Genomic DNA, 21,243 nt, shown 5'->3' with positions numbered 1-21,243 from the left:
AAATCTAGACGCACCCTAGCGGGGCTAGTCTAGCAACTCTCCATTGGCATGTGAGCTTGAAAAATTAAACTTCTATCAGGCCAATCAAATCGTGTATAGAGACGTTAGGCGGGCTTAACATAATGATTGATTGCAGAGTTGCAACGGTTTGGCTTGAATTCCCTGCTACTTGAAAACAAAGAAGATGGATGTTGCTGTTGGTGAACAGTGTGACACGAGTTAAGCTTTTTTTTAAGTTGGCAAAAGTTTGAACTAGCCAACTAGCTCCGCTGGTGGGAAAATGCATACTCATAGCGCTGTCCTATTGCGTACAGAGGGAATTTGAAAGACAACCGATTATCCCGCCCCTCGGACTGAGCGCTGCGAACGGTGAGTGCCCAGACCCTACATTCTAATGTGGGTCTGGCTCGTCAGGCTAAATAAACAGAGCATATAAGGCTCAAAATCAAACTCGTAGTAATCTGGGCTAGACCGAGTTGACGAGTCGTGTTTGGACTTCAGAGGGCGTTTCCTTTGCAAGTTTGAACCGAAAACAGCTCGGAAAAACACTTGAAAAGACAAATAGAACGAGCCATAAGAAACCATGTTACATCGCTTATGGCACCTTTAACATCAATCAGTCTCTTTTTCTTCAGATCTTAACTCTTGACAATTTCTCGAGAATGATGTAATATATTACTCATAGTTTTATCAGTTTTACTTCACTCTGAAGGCTGTGGCTCACATCACAACGCTCTCCATCACTGCACATCCTTTACTGCTAAAGAGTTAAGAAGTGGGAAGTCCTCCCACCGCTGGTGTCGAGTTCCGTCCACCCCAGCAGTCTCGTCACACTCACTGAAGATGTGCTCCTCGTCTTTCCCCTGGGTGGCTACATTCTCGTAAGGCCTCACACAGCCAAAGGGAGTGGGGCTCGGGGGCTCCTCCTCCTCCAGCAGGGGCTGAGTGGACTCCGAGCGAAGATAGGCTGGGGGAGGGGGCTGGCTTTGGTAAGGCCCTGAGAAAACCAGCGTGGCGTACGGGACAGGCTCACTGGTGCTGTCCGAGCCGAAGGGACTGGGGGGTTGGCTGGAGCCACAGGAGTACAGGTCGGAGTCCCTCTCGTGGCGCAGCCAGTGGTCCTTGTTTGTCTGGACGAGTTTGTCCACCTCTTTATCAGTCAAGTCGACAACGCTAAAATGGGAGAGAAATACCAACACAGGTTCCATAGAGTCCCTCTGGGGTGGACAATCCTGTAAGATAATTTTTTTTGTCATTATACAAACTATGATAATAGGCATGTGTCAGCCAGAGTTTGTGTGATTAGTTGAGGCAAGTTCACACAATCATTTTGCTGTATAATAACTTTTGTTGTCTCAGGAAGTAGCTGAACAGATATGGTACCGATGCTGATTGATCTGTTCTGGTCAGGCATCAGGCACACTAATTGCTGTGTCATAAATAGAGTCAATATAAGTTATGAAATTAAGGGTCAAATTTGTTTGCCATATACTCTCACCTGTAGTAATTCAGTTGTGCTCCATTTCCTGATGCTGCTGTTGGCTGGGTCTGGAATTTTAGGCCACAAGAACCTCTTCAGCCTTTAACAAAGGACCAACAGTTTTGAGCAGATAGATTAGTTTTATGAAGAAAAGAAGAAAATGACACTTTTTAAACACAATTTAAACATAGGGATTCCATATCAAAATAATTATGCATAACTAATGTTAATGGTGGTCCCAAATTAAATCCCAAATCCAGTACCAAAGACAGCACTGATTGTTGATACCAAGTCTGTGAATACTACTATGTAGTTATAACAACATTAGTTGGAGTCTAACCATTCATGCTTTGTTAAAGTGGTCAGCAAGATGATGATGAAGACCAGAGTTATCCCAACACATGTAGGGATGCCAATCAGAACGATTCCCAATGCATCTGTAAAATGATCAAGACACAACATATACTTTCATACTTTAACAAAACACCCTTCATTAGTTAATCAAGTGAGGTACCCAAAGGAGTTTCTACTTCAAGCATAACTTGGAACTAGAATAAGTAAACTCACCCACTGAACCTGTCTGAAGGGTCTCAACGGATCCGTTCAAACTGCCACCAGAAGTGCTGACCATGAGGAGGGCTTTGTACCTTGTATGGGGCTTGAGGTCTCTCAGGACTACACGTCTTTCTGTGGCTTCTCTCATCTCTGTTAAAGATATAGGCAGTTAACAGCAGCGATCTTAACAGCACTTCAAAGTAAACAAATGAACGTGAAAGTCATTGTCATGTTATAGTTATAAATTACTCCATCTGGTATCACTGTACTCTATGAACACAGGTAAAAGCCAAAGTGAGTGTTGCGGTTCATACCCATATTGCCATCCTCGTCCTCATAATAAACACGGTAGCCTTGAATGATGCCATTTCTTTTGCTCACTGGAATGTCATCCCAGGAAAGCTCAGTATGGGAATCCGAGATGACAAGGAACTTTATTGTGGGAGCTATGGAAGGGGCTGATTGCACACACACACACACACACACACACACACACACACACACACACACACACACACACACACACACACACACACACACACACACACACACACACACACACACGAGTAAGAAGGAATGAAGATACAAAAAAACATCCATTCTTTCAATGTGGTGTGTTCCCAAAAACATACTTCTCTCCACCAGAGGGTGCTATTGCTCTAGAAACCAACTGTATTATCTTCTTATAGCAATGTTTTGCCCTTTTGTCCTTGGAGTAGTACAAGTCTGGAGTTTAGGGTCAATTAAATGTCTTACACCAACCTTTCTGCTTGGAATAGGCCACTTCAGTGCAGGGAGGACCCACACCCTCCTCATACTTTGGGTACACAGAGATATTATAAGGTATGTACGGCTCAATGCCATCTGATCGGAAAACAAAAAGGGATGCTTATTGGATTAGCACCTCGAGCATGGTTGTGTTTAAGCCAATGCTATAGATTAGCACTTTGTAGTATGCTGTGTTTTATCATGTACCTGCCAATAAGGCGCTGGATTGATTTCTGTCCAACAGATGAAAGGAGATGAAAAAGGAGTTTGAGTCGTGCTGCTGCCTGCACTCTAAGACATAGCCAATAGGAGAGGAGTCGGGTGGGCTGCCCCAATGCACAAGTAGGGCTGAATCACCATCTGGTCGGACACTCAAGGAACAGGCCTGCTTAAGGGCTGGATGGATGAAAGAAAAAAACACTTTCATTTGTGGGTTATGTACTTGTACACTCAAAAGCACTTACACTTTATGCCCAAGCATGGGTTACAGCTCGTACTCCTTGTGCTTTGAAAAGGGGTAATTTATATAGTTGCACAAAATGGTGCTGTGCATGGGCAAACAGTGTTAATTCTGGTTTACTCAGGAGTGCTTGAGAAAACACAAGTATGGGCCACCGCCATTAAAATGACAAGGGTGTTGTTAAAGGAGAATTCCGGTGTGATATTGACCTAAAGTGTATTGAAACATGATACCGAGTGTGAACGTCCATACGTTCACACTCGGTATCATGTTTCAATACACTTTAGGTCAATATCACACCGGAATTCTCCTTTAAGTTTCCATTCAAAATCTTTGTCCTTGTCCAGGAACCATGCGTTCTCAGTGAGCTTGGTTGTAATACAAAAACACATTCTGGCCTTTTCATGCAATAAACAGCAGTCGTGCTATTGGCCAGCTCTTCCTGCTGAAAATACAGGTCCGACCTGCCCTGAAAAGTGCCAGCGTGTCTCTGTTTCATGCTGAAGTGTTGGTCCTAAAGGAAATCCTCAACGGATGGTTGGCCTTGATGACTCTCAAATACCTATTTTGGAATACACAGGGACTTCAGTGGGTCTGGATTTCCCGACAGCATTCACCGCTTTTAGGTACACTTTTTGGGCTGCCTTGGATATCTTGAAGGTGCAGTGGTTTCCCTGTGTGAAACACCTCCTTGCTGACGTCTTTTTCAGGGAGACAACGTAGGACACATTCTTGCCATTGGCTCGGAACTGCTTGGAGGGCTAGGACAAAAAAAAAAGATGATAATTCTGATGATAAGAAATGTCTAAAAGAAATGGTCTGCTGATCCTTTACTTGGGAAATGCACTAGTTTCATAATAATGCAATTCCTGTCAGATTAGGGGAATGGGAAATAAGGAATAAGGGTTGAAACAAGAATAAAAACTGAGCAAAGCAGGGTATTCAAATTCCATTATATGTCTAGATAAAAAATTATTGGCTATCTCACTGAGGCATCCATCTGCAGTCTTTAACTTGGGGAACACACACACACACACATACACCCCCCCACACAAACACACACACACCTACCCCCCCTCCCCCCCCCCTCCACACACACACACACACACACACAAACACACACACACACACACATACTCCCCTCACACACACACAGACACACAAGCAAACATACATAAACTATCTTGCCATGGTTTTGTTCTAGTCTAGTTATAGTGCCTCCTGGGTCCTCACCTTCCAGACCAGTTCTGCTGTGTTGTAGTGTTGACCCGGTGTCACCTTCAGCCAGGTGTCCAGATATCCTGTAGGAGCTGCCATAAACAGTAGGATTTACACACACACACACACACACACACACGTTCTCTGCCCTAAACTCATTACGTTAACCACACATGAAACAAAGACTGATGTGTGTTGCATTAAAGCACATCTCCCTACATGTAAGCACCTGTCACTTACTGACTGTTGTTATTAAATGATAAGCTAGAATCCCTTGAGGAGAATTTGAAAAAGTCAGTCATGAGTAGATTTGTCAGAGCTCATGTCAAGTTAATGATAACCACATCAAGCTTACTCATGATAGAAACCACTTCAGCCTTTGTTGAGCAAATTGCTGCAAATTGAAATAGTAATTCAGAGGAGTCGTCAACAGCTGGCACTGAAGCCCTTACGTTCCAAGATCGCAAGCAACTGCACAGGAATCGGAAACGGTTCAGAAAACGAAAACTGGAAACGAACACACTTTTTCAATGAACGTAACTAAAAACAGGAACAAAACCAATTTCACTTGTTCCGGGCTGAGAACGCTATTTTCAATTTTGGATAACCGGTTAATAACGGCATTAATCGTTCCGATTAACCTTTTTTTTAATATATTATTTAAAAGTCTGTGGAAAGTCACTTGCCCACACAGTGTTCCCCAGATCCCTTAAATGATGAATATAGTCAGATTTTATGAATCAGTGTCTCCGCTGTATAGTAGGCTAGACCTACTAGTTGATCAAAAGGATTTTCATATCCAGCACTATCTAACTGCCTTCTCAACACCACACATGGGTTAAGCTATTAGAGGGCTTAAAGCAAGGACATTTTCTGTTAGGCTATCAGACATTTTTGAAGTTTGAATATAATATAGACTTATTGCCTACTTTCAAATCTCACCCTACACCTGAATTGAGGCACAGCGTTTTTAACAGTTATAGCCTTGATATCTAAGTGTGCTTTGATATAAGCTTTAAGGCTGCTGGGCAAAAAAAGCCTATACATGGATTTCTATGCAACGTCACGAAAACATGCGTGCGCAACTAAGAGGCAGAAAGCAGCATAGGACAGCATAGAGCAATGTTTTTCATGAAAAGAATAAAATGAGTTTTTGTGCTGAAAACTGCACCAATTCGAAATCACGATGGTTAGAGAATGTTAAATATGTTCAACGGAATGCATGTCTTCGTCAAAAATGACAAAATACAATGTTATATTAATAATGCAAATGAACAGCAAACTTTGAAATATAGTCTGAAATTACCGTAGATGTTATTATCATTGAAACAACAGGGGTATACAAAAAAATCTGATTGTAGCTTACAGCAGCCGACTATTTAGGTTAAGTTTATAAAGTTGTGGACGGCCACTAAGCGTCTTCTGCCCCACGGCTGTGCGCGCATCTAGTTTTGTTGGTAAACGGGAAACCTGTGTATTGTGCCATAAATCAATTTGTAAAGGCAATGTCAACAAATATTATTAAAGGACCAGTATGTAGGAAATAATGAAAACCATTTCAAAAATGATCACCATATGTTGTCAGAGAGTAAGGAAACACGATGAATTGAAGTAATGGCTTATTTGACAACATTACTCTAACCCATAAAACCCCGTAAAACCCATGAAAAAAAAAGAGTTACGGGGCGGATTCTCTTGGAATTTTCGTTTATGTTTTGAACGATTAATTCTAGAATAGCGTATTAATAATGGGCTAGCGCGTCCTCCTATTTGGGTTGCCAAATTAGCAAAGGCCAACTGTCAACAGCTGTCAGTTGTAGGCCTAGTCATGAACGCCTACGAGAGGCAGGCAAATTTCCAAAATTAAAACAAGAAACAAACAGACCTCTCCGGAATAAGTCCCACCAGAGGCGTATCAAGCTTTTTAAAAGTGTGGGGGTTGTGGGATAGGAAAATTAAACAATCTGGCCAAATTATAAATAACTCCCTACAGGGACGTTGTAAGTATTTTCTAAGAGGGGTGGGGACTATATTGGTGTCCAGGAGTTTCTCCCCCGAATTTTTTTTACTATTCTAATTGCTAAACACACCATTTTCATGCAGTTTGGGAAGAGTTTCTATGCTTTTTTCTTTGATAGTTATAGGAAGCCGCGTTGTTGTTTAAACTATTGTTGCTTCTAGCCCACGTTATCTCCATTTTTACTTGCTGCAGGGACGCACACATTGCACGAGCGCTCATAAGCGTTCTATTTGAGTTCTACATGCTGGAAATCTTTGTTCTCAGATGTTGAACTCAAATGTGTCTTGACGCCGCCGTTTGTAAGATCAAAATAAGATGTTCTAAATGGAACGCGATCGTATTTAAGACATTAAGATCTCCAGTAGATGTAGCACTACGACACACATTGACAGTGAAATGCCGGCGACGTTTGTAAGATCAGGTCAAATAAGGTGTTCTAAATGGAACGTTATGTAATTAAGCTGCGTTGTAATTAAGCTGTTCAGATCTTTTCCAACCGCCTTGGAGACGTATGTGTACTGACTGGGCTCTATGTCTATATAGTTGATGACACTAAATTAATAAGTATTTCTGATTGGGGAAACGTTTAGCCTTTTTTTTCAGTCCGCGGTTCCATACCATTCCCCCACATACACCCACATCCCCCACGCTTGCTACGCGCCTGAGTCCCACCTCCGAAACATCCGGATCCACCTCCCAACTTCCGGGCGTCGAATGTCTATGGGAAATAACATGGCGTTTCGAAATATCATACCTGTCAAACATCTGTAGGTGGTACTGTCTGTATAAATCGTCTTGTAAATAAACTACCAGTGGTTTTTCAAAGTTCTCAATGTCTCATTTTAAATGTCAGGGCCCTCGGAAGTCTACCAATGAAGTGTGGAGCTACTTTGAGCCTCGTAAATGGTGTAAAACAGTGATTTATTTGCATGGCTAGGCCGATGCCCGAGGCACCTCCTTTGAAAACCTGTTGGTAGCATTGGCTAACTAGCGCCAGATTTCGGAGTGCAGGGGACAAGCCGAGATGAGTTATGAGACATACGTTCACACTCGGTATCATGTTTCAACACACTTTAGGTCAATATCACACCGGAATTCTCCTTTAAGTTTCATTACTATGGGCCAGTTTCACAGACATGCATTATGCCTAATTGTTATGGCCCCGAAGTTCCTTATGATTTAACGTTATGATTTTTGGCACACCCTACTGGCTGTGAGTGGTAGGGGTGCTGTTACCTGCCATTTTCTATGTTTGCTCCCTAATCAGGTGATCCAATTAGCCAGAATGCGGTGCACCTGGCCAGTCTCTTCAAAAGGCACATTCTGGACCTGGTCTGCAGAGCATTTTCTGGGTTTTTCCCTGATGGTTGCTACCACCTCGTTGTCTCCAGTTTTTCAACGCCGGTTTTCGAGCCTGCTTTTTGCCCTTTTTAGGGAACGTAAATAAATACCCCTTTTGAGCCTTAACCCAGTTCTCCAATTTTATGTTGTGGTTTTCCTGTGGGGAACCATAACACTAGTCCTACACTAAAAGCTTTACTTTTAGTGAATATTTTCATTGAAGCCCCTTTTTAGTCATGGACTAGGCTTATTCTTTGTCTAGGAAAATAACCCTTAGTCACTTAGTTCTTCAGTCACTAACTTGCACCAATGGCCTCCCTTGGAAAACCACAGGACAGATATCATGGTGGTGATGGAGTGTGTGGGCACCTTTCTCCAGTGTGGTCCCTCTAGCCTGGTTGCTCCATTCGCTCCAGGGGCTGCTCTGTTGGTATCGGACCCTCATCTGGGCCTGGTACTCTGTCCCATGCAGCAGATCACACTGCACCACATTTCGTTTGTTCCTTTTCCGGACCAGAGCCTAGAGTAGCAGAACCACACAAGGCCTCAGCACACCCTCAGATACAATACACCCTCTGGGTTTTTACCTGGATTCACTCATCTTGAGATCAAAGTAGTTTTCAGTCTGAATAAATTTCACAGGCGAGTTCTACATTACTACTATAGTTCTTTTGTCATCTTTACATTAATCCCTTTTGTTAGATGAATTATCCAAACTTGTCGACATACATAAAAAAAACTGACTTGGTCCTCCACATTACACATCACTAACCTTAGCATTAAACCTAATTAATCCCAAGTACATTTTTGTACAAGAATATACTTTAATTTATTAATTAAATGAGACAACACAGCTGCCCGTGTTTAACAATGTAGAAAAGGAGGCAGAGAGCATGATGGGAAACTGACATTTTGATCAAGGCAATGAAGTTTACAATCTCTGTTAACTGTCATCATGCTAGATGAAACTCAGACCTTTTCTTCATCTGTTACTGTGTTGTCCACTGGTTTCAAATGTAGCTCGATATCCAGTTTTGACATCACCCAGGCCTGATCGTCACTGAGACTCCAGCTGTGTATTAAGCAGCCATATTTGCCTGGTTCGGGCTTCACTCTCTTAATCCTTGGCATGTCTAGCTTTGCTAAACAGTAAAGAAGCATTTGAGTTAAATGCCTGTTGTGAGTCATTGATTGCAATTATAAAGTAATGAAGTAATTTGAAATACAAAAAGTATGAGGCATTTTTATCCAAAGTGACATATCAATGGATAAGGATTGAAGCCCTGAACAACTGTATTTGAAGCAGCAATGATAACCACAGCACCATCATTCCCAGAGTAATCACAATAATGTAAAGAAACTAATAGGGCATTGTAATGTCATTGTAATTATAGCATTCTGATCTTTAGGACAGAGCAAATTTGAGATCACCTTTCTAGTCTGGCCTTACCTTTCTCCATAGGTATGAATGTTAGGGGCTGTGAGGTAGCCTGGCCCAAAGAATTCTGCACCTTCACAAACACCTGCATCTCACTATATAACAGGAACTCCGTCCGTGGAATGCTTATGTGGTTCACTCCAGGTGGGATGGAATAGTTCGTCATCTGCAGACTTTGGGCAAATAAAGTTCACTTAAAATGAGGTGGAAGAATGACAGATGTTCACTAATTTCTTTCCAGTTCACAGGTTAACCTTAAGGAGTACAGTCACTCACAAAGCAGGCCAGTATTACAATATACATAAATTACCATGTCAAGGCAAATGACTGAACCTTTCACACAGCTCTGTCATGAAAAGTATGAAAAGGAAAAACTGTACACTCCAAGAGGATAATTTGTTAACATTACCTTCTCATGTTAACAAGGTGAAAGGAATAGTTGGTGGGAATGAGTGTGTCAGATCCGGGAGTCCAGCTGCAGTGCAGTGTTTCTGGTTTGGTGAGATTCGTTTGGCAGCTCAGGTTCTGGGGACATGATGGCGGGACTACACAGATAAATAAAAGTCAGTATAAGCAGTTTTTGGGTAGTATGTTTTTTAGTATCACCCTTGGCTGGTACCTGCTGACTTTACAACAGATTTGAGCCCATGAAAAAAAACTGACATGAATGAAGGTAGCATTTTCTTATTAATACTAGTGAAGGTCATATGACCAACTCTGAAATGCATCAGGTAAATGGGCACTTTTTGTGGCGTTTTAATGTAAACGGTTTGATTAAAAAAAATCTTACACCCTGCTCTGATCACTAGTCCTGCCACCACCTGGCAGCCCCCTTGGCATATGTAGCAGGTGAGAAGTCTGCTGGGCTCGGAGAAGTTGCTGATGAATATCTGAGAGGCCCGCCTGCTAGCGTTTGTAGTGATTGTGCCCTGGACCAACTCGTTGTTGTGATGCCATCTCACATCAAACTCGGTGTCTTTAGCCAGGGGACAGTCCTCAGTGATGAGGCAAGAGGCAGACACCGCGGAGCCAAACTGCACGAGTGGTGTTGCAGTGTGAATCTCAGCACAGGACGGCCCTTCTCCATCTACAGAGAGAGAGAGAGAGAGAGAGAGAGAGAGAGAGAGGGAGAGAATGTTTTGATTCCTAAAGGACATGTAGGACACTGTAACACTGTAAAGTGGTATGTCACTAGGTGAAATATGCATTAATATGGCAAATACTTAAATGGACAACTCTACAACTCAGAGCCAATTTACGCCTGATAGGGTACACTACGGTACTTCATGAAACTCAGGATTGCATTGCTTTTGCTCGTAAAATTGACCTCCTCTTACGACATCTTTGGAGACTATGGCAACATCTGGGGGTTGTGAAACATTGACCAACAGTACTTAGGTGATCACTATCTGTAGTTTTATGCTACTTTTACAGATTTATGTTTTCATTGTTCCACTTTTATTCATATAGTTTTCTGTTTTATTTATCTATTTCTGTTTATTTATCTTCAAATTATCTGTGTTTATAAGCCTCATGACATTTATCTTATCCTTATGTTAAGCCAGTGAAGCAGTGTAGTAGCAGGGAGCCTGCACAGCATTGCCATTTGAACTGCCAGCCCTATACAATATTATTTATTCCATTTAGCTTCTAATGAACAATAAAACTCTTCCCCTTACCCACACCGTGTCCCTTCAGTTGAGCGAGGACCAGCAAAGCAAAAGCTGATGACCAGGGGTAAGCCGTCATGTCTTAGTCTTCTGACAACTCTGAATAGAGGAAAAAGCTTAATTAAGCTTTGGATTTGTTGATTTAACAATTAAACCGTTAAAGGACATTTTAATCAGTAGTTACCAGAACAATGTTTTCAATGCACATCATTAGAATTCAATTTACATGTTGTTAAAGAAATATTTGTTTAAAGAAAGAAAACAGAAAACAAAGACCATTTTGCACAAAAGGACATTTTTCTTCAGATGGTTGGTCAGAGATAAGCAGCCGCCTTCTACAATCACTGGGTACTTACACTGAGGCAAACAAAAGGAGAAACATGAAGGTTTCACACCAAATCATCAAGCAGACAATCCCTTTCTCTTCCCAAATCCTGAATTAGCTAGTTCCAGAACACTGACAGCTAATGCTGCTCACTCACTGTCAAAGCCTGGCCATCCCAGCATGATGGAGTCCATCTGCAGGGAGTGAGACATGGGGCTGGTGTTAAAGTTCGGTTCAAATCTCCCTGTCATATGAGACCCGTCTGCTTCAAGTGTGGTGCACTTGTGGTTTTGGGTGCACCGTTGCTTCCCATCCTGGAAAGTACATGCAAACTGACACAGGAACAACCCAGTGATTGCAAAATCCTGCAGAACCCCCCCCCAACACACACACACACGCACACGCATGTGTACACACACACACACACACACCTCAGCCACCTGCCCCCATCAGAACAGAACCAGGAGACGAACTGACTGAGAGCGCAGTTACAAACTGACTCTGCAACCGATGTTGACAGGATCAGAATGGAACCCAGTCAAGTCTTTATGCTTTAAATTGAGTTCTGTCAAAGTTTAGTGTCAAGTTTATTACACGTAAACACAAATTGAAATATTAGTCATCTCAACTCAAGTCAAAGCATGAAAAAAAAACTGGGTTATGTTGAGTTGTGCTAATCCTGTTTTATAGAGCAGATTCTCTCCCCGTGTGGTTGATATGTGGGCTATGGGGAGAAACATGCCTGGAGTCACGACCACAAATTCAGACGGGATTATTCACACATCTTGCTTAAGTTTCTAACACTCTTGTGTTTAGTCACAGGGACTGAATCATGAAGAAATATGCTGTGAGACAAAAAAGCTGTTTTGATGTCAGATTTCAAAACATGGCAAATGCTTGTTCAGTGTGATTGGTTCCCCATATCTGACCAAAATAATAATACACAGCACTGTGATTCTGTAGCCTACCTCAGCCAGGTGGACTGATCCTCTGGAAACAGAAGGAATGTAGAATTTGTCTCTTTTAATTGAAAAACAAGCTTTATATGGTGTCTTGTCTTCAGATACTTCAGATTTTACAACTTGATAGATAGATAAATAGATAGATAGATACTTTATTAATCCCCAAGGGGAAATTCACCATTGTATTTATCGTATTTAACACTATAAATTGATAGGGGAAACAATTCAATATGTGATTTTCTTTACTGGATGAAAGCCATATTAAATGCTTCCATGCTGGTGACTACATCGTGCCCTGAAAACTCCTGTGAGGAGGAATGTAAATCAGAATATTTATATGAGTGAAACATCAACAGCAAACTTATTTTTAATATCCTGCCTCTCGCTACCTGTTACAGCACATAATAGGGTAAATTCTAAATCATCAACCTTTTACTTTCCACACATTCATTTTGACAGTAGGCAAGTGAGTGAGCAAAAAAAATGCTCAAGATGGATGGTATTGAAGCAACTCCATTCTGGCCTTATCAGGGACTGGCATAAAGGCCTCGGCATACGCTGCTACTGCCTTTCAGCAATTCTTCCTCACGCTGGGGCTAATTGCCTGCAGCTTCTAAGTGTGCCTCGCTGCCTGTCGCAGGGAGAGCAGTTATTATATTTGCAGAGATTTCTTTGTGACCGGCAGGCATGTTGCTCCAGCATCGTGATTGAACATGCTTGTGAGCACAAACGAGTGTGCAGATTTGTCATTTTCCATTAAGGGACATCGATGTAATCCCCCCTTCTCTGCCCCCTTCCTATCCATCCTTTCCATTCTGTTCCTGAGTAGTTACAGACCAAAAATAAAAAAAATATATATTAATGGCAGGATATTTTTAAAGGCCTAAAGTGCTACTCATTTTGGAGGAGAACTCCGAACCACATTTGCCTCCTTAGAGTGCTAAACTGACCAATAGGCTCAGGAAGCCTGCTATAGAAGAAGCATCACATGCAATATGCTTCCGTAAGGCCTCAGCCGAGAATCTTTTTCGACTGACCCTGAATGTGTTGGACAGAAAGATTAAGGGTTTTCTTGATCGAAAACGCCATTCACAGGTCATGAAGGAGATAATCCTATATATCCATAAATATGCTGAGTATATATGGAATTGGAAACAGAGTGCTGACAATTGTGCCCACTGAGGATGTGTATCTGATGCCTTGGCTTGTAGCTGCATTTTATAATGTATGACAGACAGTATGGGAGTATAGTAGCTTATAGCCTACTTAGTAGAGTTATCATCAGTATTTTTATTTTCCATTAGACCAGTACGATTAGGTTGAATGAAATGCTGTTAAAGTGATACCTAGGTTTAATAAGCAAACATCCAATGTTTGTGACTAGACATTAGCAGCCTAGTTATAACTACTTATGACTACATTTGGAATTGCCAACATGGGCAAGGCTACTAGTAACAGTTACCTTGTAACTGCCAATACTGCTGGTGCCACCTGATAGATCTGCCGGTAGTCGACAGTCGTCAGTTCACACCAACAACTTTCAGATAGCTGTTTAGGGTTGACAGTCATGAAACATTGCTTGTTTTCATGTACAACTTGGTATGACTTGTTATGGTGATTTCTTATGTCTTATTTTAGTGACCTCACCCTTTCCCCTCCCTAGATGCCATGGTGTTGCAATGCTCCGTTTTTTTCTTGTCTGTTCTCCTCCTTGATTTGCTAATCCATGGTTTCAGGAAACACCGTGAGGCCACTTCCTCCTCTCTCTTACTTTCATGTCTCAACTTCCAAAAAGCTTTTTTGATGCTGTCCTTTTTTGTGTCTTTTTGTTGATTGGAATAACCTGGCCATACATTTGAATATGGCGTGTGTCTTAAATTATGTGACATACCTGTCAAACTTGTACTGTACAGTAGGCCTGTGTAAAGGAATAGTTGTTGTGAAAGGTAACTATAACATCCTAGAGGCACTTAATATCAAGTATCGAATCTTTGTATGATATTATCTAACTGTTTCTTGAACTTGAAAAAAATGATCAGGCTTTCTCGCAAAGAGCAAACCATTCTCATTAGCCTTTCACATACAGTTGAGCTCAAGTTATTAACCCATGCTAAAGTTGACTAAAAAGAGAAATAAAAAATCATTTTTTGAAAATTGATCTTAACTAATGTATCGTAAATAAATAAATGTTCTTTGTAAATAAATGAATGTTCTTTGTAAATAAATAAATGTTCTACAGGGGGCATAAGTATTCACACCCCTATGTTAAATTCCCATAGAGGCAGGCAGATTTTTATTTTTAAAGGCCAGTTATCACCCTTCACCATATCTCACGATTGACATGGGGTACTTTCCATAAGATCATCTCTCAATGCAAATCAAACCAGCTATTAGGCTAAATGAAATAAAACCATGCCAATATCTAGGTATGGTGAAGGGTATGTGATGATGTGAGGTTATTTTAATTCCAAAGGCCAAGGGAACTTTATCAGGATGTATAGTACCCTGGATCCATAAAATAATTGGCCTTTAAAAATAAAAATCTGGCATATTGCAAAAAAATTTGTTGTTAATAAAAAAAGTTAATTATGACTGAAAAAAAAAAACACTTAGAGGCATTAATGTTCTATACTGAAATTAATTAATCCACACTGACAACAGCCTAGTAATGAGCACAGAACACAATCATTATGTACAAACACAAATTCTATCAAATAAGTAAAAATAGCAAATCAAAACAAATGTCATTACACAGATCTCCAAAAATCAGGCACTAACACGTAAAATGATAGAAAGTAGAAAGAAAGAAACATGCCTGTGGCCCCAGCACTGATATACAGCCAATGCTGCCATTTCTCTCTTTCTCTCTCTCTCTCTCTCTCTCTCTCTCTCTCTCTCTCTCTCAGTCAGAGAGTCCAGGCAGATACAATCACAGTATGAAAGGCTTTGTAAGCGGGCTTGATGGGGAGATAAAGGAAAGCAATCACAGAACGAGACTCACCACAAACAGTGCCAGGGCTCGACTGCACGCTCATCGTCTCTGAGGGGAGATGAGCTTGGGGAGAAAGAGAGAGAGGCCGAGTGGATGAATGAAGCTCAGACGCGGAGGCCGTTTGTGTTCCAGCGAGTGCTCGGCTTCTTTGTTTGCGTTTAGACGGCTGAAGCTTCTCAGCTTCTGTGCGTCAACTAAAGGAGATCACATGGCATAATATGGGAAGACAAAAGCTGAGGGTTGTTTTGTACCAACCTCTGCTCCTGCTTTTGCAACTACCCAAGCCAATTCCTCTTTTTCTCTGATTCTGTTTGAGGCTTTACATAACAACATACCCTAACACTGAGGTTTCTTTAGCCTCAAAGACCGGAATATTTATGTCTAAAATCATTGAGTTTTGAAATGATGTCCACTCAAGGTAAAAACTGCATCCAGGGATGGCCTTAGGGACATTACACACAGTATATGTGAACACACACACACACAGGCACCGCACACACACACACACACACACACACACACACACACACACACACACACACACAGCAAATTTACTGAATTTCACACTAGCAAGGCTTCTATGGTGTCTGCTGGTGTGTGAACCAACGGGTTGCGCAAAACTAAAGGAAATGGTACCCACAACGCGACACACCCTGATTCCAAGCATGATCCTTTGAGGGGAATCTGGAAGAGTATGAAGTATGAAGGAGTATGAAGGCAGTTCCCCTTTTCCCACGGTAGTGGGAAACCTCACATTGCTTTAGATATTGAAACTGTCCCAGCCCTGGAATGGCATTAAAATTTTGATCAGATATTTACTGAATTTGCTTCATTAGCTCATCAAATAACTATAATTTTGCATGCAAGGTTTATTTCAAAGTGAGTGAGAGCGAGTGCACACGCACATGCCCACGCACACGCACACTCCCACGCACACTCCCACACACACGCACACACACACACACATACATACATGCATGCACCATTACTCAGTATCCCTATGATGAAATTGACAGACAGAAAGAGAGAGAGAGAGAGAGAGACTCACTTTTTTTTTTTCAAAAAACCCCAAAAGACAGAAACAGATGTGGGCTTTTGTCTGCAATGCAGGTGTTGTCTGGTTATCAAGTAGGTGCCACGTTTTCTCCCCATATAAGGCTGATGGGGAAGGGCCTAAATTGGGTATGCCCAATGCATTGCTAATTTCTGCATGAAGTTCTCCTGAGAAAATGAAATGTACTAGAAGGAGGCCTGGGGTTGAGCCATGCATTTACATTTACATGTATTCATTTAGCAGACACTTTTATCCAAAGCGACTTCCGTCAATTACTGCTTCATCTGATGTTGCTTCAAGAACACGGATGGAAGAGATATGGTGGCCATTGAGCACAATCAACAGCCTTTCAGCAGGAATGAGAACTTCATGCTTTTAGCACCTAATGCACATCGCAAGCTGGCAACATGGCAAAAGACCGGCCAACAACCGTTGGTTTCGAACAGCTACTGTACTTTCTTTTCAGTGGGATTTAAATGGAACAAGCCAATGAGGTTTTCTGGGACCTTGAAGTCACCCAGTCGGAACTCACACAGAGTTGCATGTCATGATACAGTTATTGGAGGCTGGATTCTCAGTGCCCTGCCACAGTCTATTGCCTGTGTTGTGAGCTTTCTAGGAAACAAAATGCTTTCATGCTCTTGATAGTGAGGAGGAGTGGAGGGTGAGAATAGAGAGGAAAGAGAAGAGAGAGAGAGAGGGAGAGAGAGAGAACAGATAGGAGACAGGAGCGGGAGGGGTCATGGCGGCTCAGCCTCGCGCTTCTGCTCCTTACAAGCATCCAATCCACTTCTATCTAGTAGCTGTCAGACGCAGCCTGCAAAATGGAATTGACTATTGATTTCCCCTTTACTACAGGCCAGTGGCACGGGCAGCGGCGAGGGCTGGAGGACCAGGGTGAACGAGGGAGGACAGGGAAGGAGAAAAAAGAAGGGGTGAGGAAGAGAGAGTGAGAGAGGAGGGAAAATACACTCTTATTAACCGCAGCAGGCCTCAAGGGATTGTGTGTAAGAAGTAGAAGAAAAGGCGGAGAAGAAGTGTAACTGTAGCCCAGCACAGACAGCAGTGGGGTGTTTAATGGCCACCAGTGCAGGACAAAATGGAGAAAACAATGAACTCATCTGTAAATATGGAGCGAATGACAAATCATAATATAGAGAGTGGATTGGACAGGGGATGTACTGTACTTAGAATGCAAAGTGTGGCATCACTAGGACCATGATTAAAATATTTAATTGTATTTATTTATTTTATCTTTTCAGAAGAAGTGCATTCTTCTTGAATTTTAGTGGTTTGATGAGGTGATGATGAGGTGAAGATGTTATTGCAAGAAGCTAATATTCATTAAGTTTCTTAGTGGTTTGGGATTAATATAATTAGTCTGAAATGTTACCCACTCAAACAATAATGCATCCAGCTATTCACAAGCATCTTACATGTAATGCTCTCCTAACACAACTTCAGCTGTAATTATTAACCAAACAACTCCAAGCGTGACAATTGTTTAACAGCATCTGCCACCTGAATTATTGTAACCAAGCCTTTGGACTGGATAAAAACAAGTGTGAAAGGATTTCCAGACACATATCACATTAGAGAAGGTGCTCACTATCATTGACACAGAGGCAGCCTGCAGATCTGGGTGAGGTTTCTCGACAGTAATGTGTCAGGGAGTAGTGGTGCCGAGAAGCAGGCCGAGCTCAGAGGAGCAGGCAGGCTGGCAGTGGCTGGCAGGCGAGGCAGGCAGGCGTTGGGCACAGTGAATGGTCCCTTTCTCCTCTGCTGCCATCAGCAAATAATCTCCCGTCAAAGTCAGGGGGAAATTAGCCAGCACCAAATCTCGCTTGGAAGGCCAGACGCTTCTACCCTCACACACCACTTCACTGGTAACAACCCCACACACACACACACACCCTGTCTCTCTTTCTGGCTGTCTTTTCCCTCTCTGTCTTTTATTTTTTGCCCCTCTTACATAACCATCATCCTTTTAACTCATGATGTATGGCCATGGCTTCTTGTCTGTTCTTTTTTTTTGGTAACAGTGGTAAAAGACAGAAAAACATGGTTAATTGCTTCTCTTTGTTCTGTCACTTACTTTCCATTTGCACCTGCAGAGAAAACTTACAGCAGACCCTCTTCCTCGTTCTCGGTGGCCACGGCGAGATTGATTTATGGAGCGGCCAGGCTAACCTTATTCATTTCTCTCTTTGCTCAGACGCCTTTCAGAAGATGAAAGCCAGCTGTGACGTGAGGTCCATACCAAAGAGCCGAGGGGAAGTCTTGCTTTTAATTACGTAGGTGCAAAGCAAACGCTATTGTGTTTATCATAATGAATGCCCATGAGGACCGATATGACAGAATGTCCATCTATTGTGCTTCACTTGTGAGCCATTCATGGCCTGCAGAGGATGTAATCGACGGTATTATGGCATTTGAGAAATGGTATGACATAGGAAAATTGACTGCGTAATTGCTGTGGTGTTTGGCAAGGGACCAACAAACAAATAATGATCCACTCAGTCAAGCCGTGCAATCTGAGGGATTAATGCCTTTAAGTCAGCGATGCTGCCAGAGTAATGAGTGGATTTGAGAACCGTCCTTCAGATGCAGTACACCTGACAGATCGGAATCTCCAGGAAGACGTGCTGATGGAGAACACCACCCATAGATGGCAGTGTCTAACCACTTGGCCTTTAGGTGGACTGAAGTACTGAGAGACATACTGTTTAGAATGACCTGAGATCAACTATATCGGCTTGGTCATCCTATTGACACAAGCTGTACAATCAAATGGTTTCTTAATCTTATGTGTTGTGCCGCTGTGGCCACTGTTAAATGCTAGTAGGACCCATGTAACATAAAAAACAGTGTGTCGTAACAGACTACACTGAACAGAGATTTTGGGCCTGATAAGTTCTGAGTGAAATGTAGATGTGGTGCCTACAATCCAACCAGCCTTGCACATTCCATCGTACTTTTTGAAAAGTCAGTTGAAACCTACAACAAGCACCTGCTCTGGTATTCAAAAGGCTCATTCAATTCATCTCTGAATCACATTAAAGCCCACTCATTGCTGTCTTTCTGGAACTAAACTTTGTCAATGTCTGTGAGATGATACCATTCCATCATGGATGTGTCTGAAGAGTATAGGCCTGGGGAGCTCTATTTAAACTGGACCATAATAAAACCTTTCAACCCATGAAACAGGGGGTACGTGGAACTGCCTAGGAGTCTGCCTACTGTGAAACTCCCTCTGTGATGAGCCTACAGTATGCATGCTGGATTTCAAAGGCAAGTTGATAGCAATGGAGGTCATCAGCATGTCTATGAACTTGCATGCCAGGCAGGTGCATACAAAAGGACAAAAGGGAAACCCAGAGGTGACGTACAGTTGCAGTACAGGTGCTGAAATGTAGATATGATTTAACCCTTCAAGGTGTGGTGCATTTGAACATTCTAACATAACATTCTGTTCCGCAAACAGTTCAAGGTTCTACAATTCTATGTTAAATTCAATGAACCCAAATATTCTTTAGAACATTCATTTTCCAACATTCCTGTCACACCGGTGTGAAGGTACACCTTTACAGGCACATAACCTTATAACATGACGAACGGCACTCAGAGTGGCCCTCTGTAGGCAATTACCGACCCCCCCCCCCCCCCCCCCCCCGAAATCAAGACGGAAAAAAACTGCTATGCTACAGGAATTCGGAGATCTTTTTCTACAGACTGCTGTCAGTGCATTCCCTCTATAATACAGTATATCGGAGTTATGTTCATACTTTGCAACAAAAGATGCATATTTACTTGGTTTATTATTGCGCTTAACTGTAGGGGGACCCTGAGTGCAAATATTGTTTAGTGCTGCTTTAAACTTGCATTCAGTAACTTCTAAAACCATGTCACCTTGATTGGAGAGTCCCAACAGCTACAAGGTGAACACATATATGCACCTCATAAAGCATACCTGTAGTTTTTATGACTCAATCTGTGCCAGTGTCATATGCTGTGGGCTACGCTAACAGGCTTCCACGGGGTGAGATTCACATTGGTCCCTATACAGTGCTCCTATAGATCAAGGTAACACCTTCACCAAAGGTATGAGTTTGAAACTCAGGTATTATATGAGAAGAATTTGCTCATGCTATGTACTCTGTAATCACAAATGATCATCAGTGCATAATAAACATATTGTCAGTAGTATTGGGGTCATTTAGAAAACAAAAAACACAACTAAACAAACAAACAAACAAACAAACAAAAACAATCTAACCCAATTACAGTAATGTGTTACTTTGTAATATCTTATAGTTAACACTGGTTGTTCTATTTTTACTCTTTGTCTACTGTTCCTATGGCTTAGGTGAATAATGCCCATTCACCTACTCTGGTCAGGTTGGTGCCATGGTTACCTGTGAAAGAATGCTGGAATTGTAAATTGCAACTGATAGCAAATTGCACCTTGTTGAAGTAATGTGAGAGTAATCTTTATGTAATTGTTTGATTCTTTATGTGAGGACTCCAGGAGTAGATGTTGACATTAAATACAGCACAATAGTGTGCCAAGCTCTTTCCTGCACCCTCTTTCTGCCCACACAGACGCAGGAACAGTACTTTTCACGTCACTTTTACTAGTCTCAGGGTGACCATTTTGTCACATTGTTTAGATGGTGACATTAACTGTAACTCCCACAGGAGTCACAACAATGGAGAACACAATAGATCTCCAAAATGAAAGACTTAAGAAAAAGATACAGCCAAATTAGTTTCTTTATTATTTTGACAAATGTGATACTATGAAGCTGATGATATACAAGGCAATAATGTTGGTGTTCCCATATTGAGTATTGGGCAACACTGTTTTTCTGGATTATCAGTAGGCAAAGTATAAGTAAGTATATATACTCTTTTGATCCCGTGAGGGAAATTTGGTCTCATTTATCCCAATCTGTGAATT

General features: G+C 41.8%; 1 protein-coding gene across 3 annotated transcripts; it reads right to left on the bottom strand.

The window, feature by feature from the left end:
* Positions 1–298: 298 nt before the first annotated feature.
* On the bottom strand, positions 299–15,432 carry csf3r (colony stimulating factor 3 receptor (granulocyte)). 3 transcript variants are annotated; one of them, XM_042107884.1, is made up of 17 exons: positions 15,239–15,432; positions 11,307–11,469; positions 10,960–11,049; positions 10,071–10,367; positions 9,690–9,825; positions 9,293–9,453; positions 8,818–8,984; positions 8,212–8,362; positions 4,497–4,573; positions 3,826–4,024; positions 3,011–3,199; positions 2,798–2,899; positions 2,350–2,493; positions 2,048–2,185; positions 1,821–1,917; positions 1,499–1,580; positions 299–1,232 (listed from the first exon to the last, which is right to left on the bottom strand). In XM_042107884.1, exons 3-17 carry the CDS (start codon positions 11,027–11,029, stop codon positions 741–743), a joined length of 2,502 nt encoding a protein of 833 aa, XP_041963818.1. In that variant the 5' UTR covers positions 11,030–11,049; positions 11,307–11,469; positions 15,239–15,432; the 3' UTR covers positions 299–740. The 3 variants fall into 3 exon arrangements, with proteins under 3 accessions (XP_041963818.1, XP_041963819.1, XP_041963821.1); XM_042107885.1 differs by having other exon boundaries at positions 11,433–11,469; XM_042107887.1 differs by lacking the exon at positions 11,307–11,469.
* Between the last annotated feature and the right edge of the window lie 5,811 nt (positions 15,433–21,243).

The sequence above is a fragment of the Alosa sapidissima genome, chromosome 10 (assembly GCF_018492685.1).
Source record: "Alosa sapidissima isolate fAloSap1 chromosome 10, fAloSap1.pri, whole genome shotgun sequence".
Classification (NCBI taxonomy): domain Eukaryota; kingdom Metazoa; phylum Chordata; class Actinopteri; order Clupeiformes; family Clupeidae; genus Alosa; species Alosa sapidissima.
Note: the sequence above shows the minus strand (reverse complement) of the source record. Positions and strands in the feature narration are given on the sequence as shown.